Genomic DNA, 9,503 nt, shown 5'->3' with positions numbered 1-9,503 from the left:
TTCATGGATAAGTAAAATGATTGGAAAGAGCAAGAAAAACTAAATAAATAAAAGGAAATCACATTGCATCTTTTTTGTGTACTGTGCTCTGCATCCTAGAAAAACTCAAATTAAATTAGAACACCACAATGAGATCTAGTTTTAGAAAACATTTTTTACTAAAAAATCAGGCCTCTTCAGACCTGTTAACATGATGTGAGTCACATATGAATATATCTAAATTACAACCAAAACATGACTGACATAAAATCATTTCCAGAGAGTCTGGAGGCTTGTTTTTTTAAGAAATAAATATTACTATTTAATCCACAGTGGTCTCTGCTGAGGTTTAATCCTGGTAAATAAAGTTCCCTTTGATGAGTTGAGAATTCTGAGTTAGGATATACAAAATGGACTTGGAGCTTTGGTTTGGAGGATAGAGAGGGTTCTGGGTGGGACATGAAAGGGCTGAGAAGGTGACAGGAGGCAGGATAGGGTGACAAGGCCAGGGAAACTGTCACAAACTGAAGGAGATCTCAGAGTCAAAACTGAGGTCATCTGTGATGCTGTGATGTATGCCTGCTACCACTTTGACCTCCCACAAACATTCAGCTAAGTTAGCCTTTTGTGAGCATGGTGACCATGAGCATATGTTCTTGGTAGGATTCACAGAAATCTCGAGAGGGGGGTGTCATTATGAGTGAGTGAGGTTTGAATAATCCTATACTGGTTTAAGGCAGACCCCAGCAGATACCGGGTTACACTAGACTATTTAACAAAGTGAACTTTATATACATATAAACATGTTTTTCCTTATACCACTACCTAAAAGTTCACATATTTTAAATTAAGGAGATTGCGATAGAGATGAAAATTCTATATAAACAGTTGAATCATATTTAAAGTACAAAACATGAGTATGTTTCATATAGTTTTCTATATGAAAGTCTCTCTTGAGATTTGATGATGTCTGTACTGCAAGAGATCTCCCAGTGAGTAGCCAGAAGATGAAGAATATTCCCAATATGCTACTGGGAAACTTGGAGAGTGATGTGGTCTTAATAGTACATATTCTTATCCCACCAGCCTGTAGAGGTAGAAAAAAAATAAATAAATGGAAAGCCTGTGGAAAGAGGTACAGAGGTTAAAAAATCATATTGCTGGGCCAGAGGTATAGCTTAATGGTAGGGAGCTTGCTAGCATGCATGAGGCCCTGGATTCAATCCCCAGCATGAGAGAGAGAGAGAGAGAGAGAGAGAGAGAGAGAGAGAAAGAAAGCCAGCCACATCATTACTCACTTCCAGGGTAGAGCCTGATGAAGAGTTTTCGCACTTCATCATACACCCAAATCAAGATGGCATGTGGTATAGCCACTAACCAATACTGAGGCCTGAAAACAGAGAGGAGGAAGATGAGCCCTAGTTTATTCAAAGGGTTAGTCCAGTCCCTGGCCAATGAGTAGGGCAGCTTCATCTTCATTTTCCTTACCTTACTAAAAAGAATTACAAATCCACTGAATCACACAACATAGACCTGGAAAACTCCTTATTTAACCTTTACTATGACTGCTAAAAGCAACATCTGCCTTTGACACAACCTGTTGGATGAGGGTGGAGATGGCTTAGTGAGGCCTGAAAAACCCATTTCTTCTTTTGGAAAATAGGTAGGTCAAGGGCTGGGCTCTTAGAGCATGGAATCAGTTTGACTTCTTTGGAAAGACTTTGTTGGGAAGAGCTGGTGAGAATCCTAGTGTTTGTTTAGAACAACTTAGAACAGGGGCTGGCTCTTTGCTCTATGCTGTTAAAGCCAAACTCACCTAAGCATAGTAAAACTCAGGGCTGTGACGCTCCCAAGGCCATAGGATAGGATCAGTGCGATGATTATCTGTGAGGCAATTCCCACCCAGATGACTTTATTTCTGCAACACACACAAAAGCAAATGGATTCTGAATTCCAGTGGCTCCATGATCATGTACCCAGCAGACCATGCCACTGGAGTCAGCACCTTGTGCATTACAGTATGGCCATAGGTGGGTTATATATATGAGGTCAGGGATAGGAAGTACCTGAAGAGTCCCTGTTGGAAGATAGAATTTCTCCGAGTTTTCCTGATGATCAGATCTGCTATTTGCTGGATCATGATGCCAACAAAGAAGGCTGTGTAGCCTGTCCACTCTAAGTATTTCCTCTGGTACCTTGTCTGTCAATGGGCAGAGAAAGATGAGATGTGAGACCTTGAGGGGGAATTTCAGGGGGATTCCACTGCCCTTCTATAAAGCTTGACTCCTTCTCCAAAATCAGCCAGATTGAGGGTGGACTACCTCCTTGTGTTTGGAAAGAAATATCTTTTTCCTTGAATCAGGTGAATAGAAAAAGATAGAAACTTATTTGGCCCAACTGTTGGACTGGTTGTGCACTATTGACAAAGCTAACTAAAAAAGTGAACTTTTGGTTTAGTTTGAGAAATGTGGCTAAGTCTCAGCAATGGCTAAACCAGTGTCAGTGAGGAACCACCAACACTATTAACTAAGCAGCTTCTAAAATTTGTTTCAAGGCTGTTTGGGAAAATAGAGGTTCTATCTTGGTTCAGGAAGGGCTTTGGAAGGAGGTAATAACTAAGTGATGATGGCAGAGCTCTCAACTTACCCATTCCTGTCCATAGCTGTCTTCTAAGTCATTCATATCATCTTTTTCCCATTCTACCCGTAGGTTAATGAGAGAGGTGGGCCAAAAGCCTTCTTGTGCATAGACAGTGAAATATACAAGGAAAGCTCCCAGGGCTTGCATGAGACCTGAAGGAGTAAGAGATACAGACATACGATGACCTCAGAGAATTACCTTGCTTGTCCTGGGACTCCTCTCAGCCTCTCTTGCCATCCAACCCCACTCCAAAGGAAAAAAACACATTCTGCCTGTGCCTAGGACTCAAATGAATTCTCTAGGGAGGGCCCTGTGTGACAAGGAGGAAATTCCCTCATCATACCAATGTGCAGGTAAGAGTAGACGGCAAGTTGCTCGTTTACCAATCTGTCTTTCTTCTTGTGGCGAGGCTTCCTGTTCATAATGTCACTTTCAGCTTTTTCGTAGGCCAAGGCAATGGAGGGGATCTAAAGGGGAAGAAGGCCCAGGAAGCTTAATACTGGAATGAATGCTCTGTCTACCCATAAAGTGATGGTAATAGCTATGGCCTAGCAAAGGTAGGGGTCTGCTAGATGGTGGTGGTGGGGATGTGGAACTAGTCCATTCAGGGTGCAGGCAATAGAGGCAACAGTTGGAATTCAGACTGTATGGTTTTTAAGAAGAGTTGGCTTTAAAAAATCATTCTATTTTTCATCATTACATAATGTGTTCTAAACAATGATTATTATAAATAATAATCATTGTTTAATATTATAATTAGTTCTAAATAATAGTTCTAAATAATAATCATTGTTAAATATTATAATTAGTTCTAAACAATGATTATTATAAATCATAAACTACTTTTCCTCTCCAGGGACAATTTCCTGTACCACCTTTCCCCCTTTGGTGTGCAGCTAGATCCCAAAGCAATATGCTAGAATATTGGTCCTCTCACAGGTCCCACCACAGTGGACCAGTTAAAAGAGATTCTTGGACACCATGTCCAGACTTCTTGATTTAGGAAGTCAAGTTTTGGATCAGAGAATTTGCATTTCTAACAAGTATTACACTTGGAGAACCACTGCAGTAGAGAAAAATGAGCAAACTTAAAGGGCTTGGAAAGTGATCTATCTACTGTGGGGACCTTGACTACCCCCAAAGGTAAAGACATCTCTAGTTTCTCTGAGATGCAGGTATTATACTTGAGTACTATATAGAATGAGATGGGGAAGGAGGCAATTTACAGGCCTATTTTGTGTTGTGCATCTAGCTTTTTCTCTGTTGCTGTTTCTTCTTGTCTCAGTAAGTCAGACTCACATAGGGGACTTTCACAAAGCTTTGTTTAAATGGATACATACTGGACAATGGGAAGATTTAGGTGGCAGTATTGTTGGATAAAGCTTTATAAGTCTTAATAATTGTTCCTTTGTACTGTGTGTATAGATAAAGAATCTGATATGGAAGCCCCTTAACTAACAAAGACAGGAACTCTTTACTTGGGTGGTTATTTTACCTTGCCCAAATAGGGAGGGACATGAACTGGATCTGATCAATGGCATAATTTTTTGGAGGGTCAAGACTCATGTCTTTTTTGGTGAGAGGTGCTCTACCACTAAGCCACATCCCTAACCCCAAGACTCTTTTCTTGAACAGTTCTACATGGAGTAAAGTGGTATTTATTTATTTATTTTGGCTGGGGTTGAATACAGAGCCTTGTGCATGCTAGGCAAGCACTCTACCACTAAGTTACATCCCCAGAGTGAAGTGGTTTTAATTTCCAAACACTTGACAAATGTCCTAAGTCTCTTGCTTTGGATTGTGGTCTATGGACCAGCGGAACTGATGTCACCTGAGAGCTTGTTGGCAATACAGAACTTCAGAACCCACTGCAGGGAAGTTTAAGAGCACCGACTATTATTGTCTATCTCATGGCCCTTGAAAGAAACAACCCTGAACTTTATATCCCCTGGGGCTGTTATCAGACTCTGTTCCTTTTAGCGCCACTTACAATGTCTGTGCCCAGGTCAATGAACAGGATGGTGATGGTGCCAATGGGAAGAGGGAGCCCAACAATGATGTAGATCAAAAAGGGGCAAAGTTCAGCAATGTTCTTGGTCAGGGTATACGCAATAGTCTTCTTTAAGTTGTCAAAGATCAGGCGACCTGGACAAAGATGTCTCATTATAGGACTTGCTTCTAGTCCCCCAGGCAACTCCAGTCCTTGGGAAGACACCCCGAGACTCCCACTCACCTTCCTCCACTCCTGTGACTATAGATGCAAAGTTGTCATCCAGCAAGACCATGTCGGCTGCATTTTTGGCAGCATCAGAACCTGCTATCCCCATGGCAATCCCAATGTCTGCTTTCTTTAGAGCTGGAGAATCATTTACTCCATCTCCTGTCACAGCAACAACTGCATCCTATGGGTACCCAGTGAAAAAATGAGACAGAGTAGGTCTAAGGGGCCATAGGATGAACAAGAAAAACATGGCCTGCCTTTCAATTTGAGCTGTAAGGACTACTATAGCTCAAATGAAGGGCCCATTGGGAAGAAAAATAAAGATGGGAAATCTCAGAAACAAGATCAAGGAGCTCCAAACAAGGTGTGTTTACATGAAAAAACAAAACCATACAAAAACCAATGTGTGTGATAAGTAAACAGAGGTGTCTTGCATAGTTGGCCCACCATACTGGTGGGTTCCATATCTACAGATTCAACCAACTGAGAATAGAAAATATTGGAAACAGAACATGCACGGAATCTTTTCTTGTCATGGTTCCTTAAACAATATGGTATAAAACTATTTTCATAGCACTTACATTGTATTTAGGTATTTCAAGAAATCTAAAGATTTAAAGTATATGGGAAGTATATAGGTGCAAATGAAAAAAAGTCTTCAAAAATCCCCAGGGATATTAAGGCATGACTGTATCTTATGGCTTCACATATTTTGTGTTATATTTTTACACTTCTAAATTTTCTACATCCACACCTACCACAGTGCAAATGCCTGGCTGTCAGAAACCCCAGGTACTCATGATAAAATGCAGAGAGACGGAGAATATGTGGCCATGCGAGGGTTTCAAAAGAGGACAGGGTGTCAGCCCACCTGATCTCTGCTCTGCATTTGCCCATGGACAGGATGGGTTTGATCAGTCATCCACCCACCTGCCTCTGACAACCCTCCACAATGATCAGCTTCTGTTGAGGGGATGTTCGGGCAAAGACAATTTCTGGGTAGTTGGCTAAGAGCTCATCCAGCTGTTCTGGGCTCATATCCTTCAGCTCCATGCCAGTCACCACAGCAGCTTTAGCATCCCTAGAAGGGCCAGAAGAAAGTAAGTGAGGCACAAAGCCAGATCTTAGGTTGAAACACTGTTATGGGCAACAGTAAGCTTCTTTAATGTCATCACATAGAATATAACATCCTTGACACTGAATGTCTAGTGAGGTCTTACTGATGATAGGTACTAGGGACACTTTGGTCTCCATTTAAAAATAGTAAACTGAGGCTAAAAAATAAGGCCATTTCCTGGTATCCTAGGAATCAAATGCCAAGTAGCCTTTTCTTTGCAGGAATGGATAGAAGTGGTGCTTCATGGTGTTGGGGGCAAGGAAAAGGAAAGTCAAAAATCTGCCTGTTCAGGGCGGGGTGTTTAGCTCAGTGGTGGAGTTCTTCCTTATAATGAATGAGGCCCTGAATTTAGTTCCTAACTCCACAATAAATAAATAAATTAATAAAATAAAAATAAAAAATGGGTCCTGAAATTCTCTTGTATCAATACACATAGGTAATAATTCTTTGCTGTTATTTCAGGTTTATAGAAGGCTACTGTGTGCAATGTGCTCTGCAGGAGGAAGTCTTTTTTATTTTTTATTTTTAGGTGGACACAATATCTTTATTTTTATTTTTATGTGGTGTTGAGGATCGAACCCAGTGCCTTGCGCATGCCAGGCGGGTGCGCTACCAGTTGAGCCACATCCCCAGCCCCAGGAAGTCTTCTTTGAGCAAAATTATTGTCTGCTGACTATACAAATAAGGTTCTGCAGGGCATGGTGACATAAGCCTGTAACCCCAGCTAGATATTATAACAGGGATTTAAAATTTTTTTATTTTTAAACTGAGTCTTACTAAGTTGCTGAGGCTGGCCTCCAACTTGTGATTCTCCTGCCTCAGCCTCCTGAGTCTCTGGGGTTACAGGCCTGTGCCTATGCATCTGACCTTAGGGATTCTTGATTATAAATATTTGACTGTACCATTCCTTAGCTAAACTCTTCAGGAATTTTCTACCATGGTCCTGGCAGACTCCAGAATTCTTAACTTGGATTGTCAGGAAGGCCAGTGTGTGTGGCCTGAGTGGTTGAATTTTACCTCCTCTTGGCTCTCCTCCCCAGCCTACCAAATGGAGACCCCATACCTCCACTGCCTCAAGGACTGCACAGATCTTCCTTGTAGGAATAGGCATCTCTCACCTCAGTTTCCCTTGGCTAAAACTCCACATTTTAGCCTTCAAATCTCAAATCTGCCTTTTTTCTTTAAGTTTATGTAAATTTTTAGTTTTTCAAATTTTGTTTTTCCCCTCTTGGTGCTAAATACTGCATCTAGCACTTGACTCAAACCACAAGTCTACATAACTGCTCGTAAAAAATAACAAGGTAAGGTGGAAAGGAAAGAATGGTTTTTTGCCCTTTTACAGCTGCCAGACTATATTATTATATCTTCATAAAGTCAGAGGTAAAGAAGGGGATAAAATAAAACATTCACAAAAGTATTTACTTCATTCTGCTGTTCAGTGTGGCAATTTGTATGAAAATGTATAATCCTATAATTTTAATTTTTTGAGATGAGGTCTTGCTATGTTGCCCAGACTAGTCTTGAACTCCTGGACTCAAGTATACTCTGAGGTTTATACAATGATAAAACTGCATTTCTTAGAACTTTTCCCTGTTGTTAAGCTACACATGCTATACTTCATTGAATTTTGAAATTTCAGACAAAGAATACATAAAGGTTCATTCTCATGCTATCAATAGAGTGCCTGGCACAGATACATAATAAAAGTTGAAATGAATTAATGAATATGTGAATTATAGATCAAATCAACCCAGCATTACCCTGAGATAGTGTTTGGCAAAAAGGTGATCTGCTCCAGAACCAAAAAAGACCCCTGGGTAAGAACTTGTGATATTGGTTCTGTGCTTACCGTTTGTCAACTTGCTCCACAGCAATGTTGAGGCGTTTTGCAATGTCTTCCACTGTTTCACTGTTAGCTGAAATAATCCCTACACTCTTGGCAATAGCTTTGGCTGTGATGGGATGATCACCTGTAACCATAATAACCTAGAACACAGATAACAATGACTTGTGGATAATGAGGAATTTGGCTGGCCAAAGTAGGGGCAATGGTTCCATGTCACCTACTCTGCCAGGACTAGGTAGAATATTGTTAGCAATAGCTATTGTTTTCCCTATGGACAATTTTGATCTAAGACACAAGTACTATGAAGGACACACTGATCCCATTGAGTCTATCTTTGCTCCTGGGCTTCTTAGATTTCTTCCTCTGACATTGGAGGACACTCTTCTACTTCCATGTCACTGTGTTTGTGAGGAGGCCTATAGATGTCTATTTGAGACAGCCCTGAGCAGCTTCAGTAGTCTTGATACTAATATGGTAATATGTAATAGAATTCATATTTTGGCTTAAATATCATGACAATAAATGGATTATGGAGGCTAAACCTCAAGACTAGTAAAATCTTTTATTATCTATCATGGTCTAGGGCAAGACATGGCTAATTCATGGCACTGGGAGATTCTTCTTGACGTAGTTTCTGTGGTGGTTCATTCTACATAGATACAATAATTTTGCTTTTATGAGACAGTTACTGAAATCTGAACACAGTGAAGATAGGGACTCAAAAAGGGGGGATTATGACATTTACTTGAGTAGACCTAAATACTGACCATATCCTACAACAATATTCTGATAAAGTGTTGCAACATAAATGGAGGGCTTTTTGAATCAGGAAAATAACTCCCACCTTGATCCCTGCACTCCGGCATTTGGTAACTGCATCTGGCACAGTAGACCGAGGGGGATCTATCATCGACAAGAGCCCCACAAAACAGAGGTTGGAGGTAGGAAAGTTAATGGTGTCTATATCAAATGAGTAGGTCTCTGGAAACTTGTCTGCTGGCAGGTAGAGATGACAGAAACCTGGAATGGACATGAATTTGGAAGTCAATGAAACTGGATAAGGAATGACAAAAGGAAAGGGGGCCTGGGGGCATGTAGCTCAGTGGTAGAGTGTGTGGGTTAAATTCTCAGCACCAAAAAACAAACAAACAAAACAACAAAAGGAAAGGGCAAACATGTTGATACATTCTCTTTTTTTTTTTTAATGTTGATACATTCTCAATCCTTGACTACTTTACCAATAAAGTAGTCATATACCAGAATCATTTAAATCCTTCAACTCCATAATATATGTTTTCTTTAGGAAAGACACATTTCATTCAAAAATATTTAGTGTGTGCTCAATTGGTTCTATGCTATGTTCTAGAGATATAAAGACCAAGACAAATAAAATGGATAGCATTTTATTCTGATGTCTCCATTTAGTGGGCCAACAGAGCACTAAAGAGACAAATCATCAAAAGACATGCTATGGATTGCAGAGTAGAGCAACACTTCAGGTATCTAGAGAGTCAGGAGAGATTTCCCAGGGGTTGGAAGGCCATTTTCTATAGAGAAACCAATACATGCTACTGCACAAAATGAGGAAAGAACTCAGGATGTCTGGGGAGTGTTAAGAAGTCTAGTCCTTCATTAAGATAAGTACAAGAGGGCTGGGGTACAGCTCAGTGGCAGAGTGTCTGCTTAGAATGTGTGAGGCC

The 9,503-nt window shown here is 40.5% G+C and overlaps 1 protein-coding gene across 1 annotated transcript in view; it reads right to left on the bottom strand.

Moving 5' to 3' along the window:
• Positions 1–322: 322 nt before the first annotated feature.
• Positions 323–9,503, bottom strand: part of Atp12a (ATPase H+/K+ transporting non-gastric alpha2 subunit) — a 35,153-nt gene continuing 25,972 nt past the window's right edge. The window contains exons 13-23 of the mRNA XM_046447394.2: positions 8,648–8,823; positions 7,807–7,943; positions 5,771–5,921; positions 4,853–5,021; positions 4,610–4,764; positions 2,963–3,086; positions 2,626–2,771; positions 2,046–2,179; positions 1,796–1,897; positions 1,278–1,369; positions 323–1,066 (exon numbers count right to left, since the gene is read on the bottom strand). Coding sequence (XP_046303350.2) covers positions 1,038–1,066; positions 1,278–1,369; positions 1,796–1,897; positions 2,046–2,179; positions 2,626–2,771; positions 2,963–3,086; positions 4,610–4,764; positions 4,853–5,021; positions 5,771–5,921; positions 7,807–7,943; positions 8,648–8,823 — 1,415 coding nt within the window. The 3' untranslated portion in view covers positions 323–1,037. The remainder of the gene's footprint in view (positions 1,067–1,277; positions 1,370–1,795; positions 1,898–2,045; positions 2,180–2,625; positions 2,772–2,962; positions 3,087–4,609; positions 4,765–4,852; positions 5,022–5,770; positions 5,922–7,806; positions 7,944–8,647; positions 8,824–9,503) is intronic.

This window comes from Marmota monax, unplaced genomic scaffold, assembly GCF_021218885.2.
Source record: "Marmota monax isolate L192 unplaced genomic scaffold, Marmota_monax_Labrador192_F-V1.1 WCK01_AAM20220418_F8-fsc00043, whole genome shotgun sequence".
In the NCBI taxonomy this organism is placed as follows: domain Eukaryota; kingdom Metazoa; phylum Chordata; class Mammalia; order Rodentia; family Sciuridae; genus Marmota; species Marmota monax.
The sequence above is the reverse complement of the archived record's forward strand: the minus strand, read 5'-3'. Positions and strand labels throughout refer to the sequence as shown.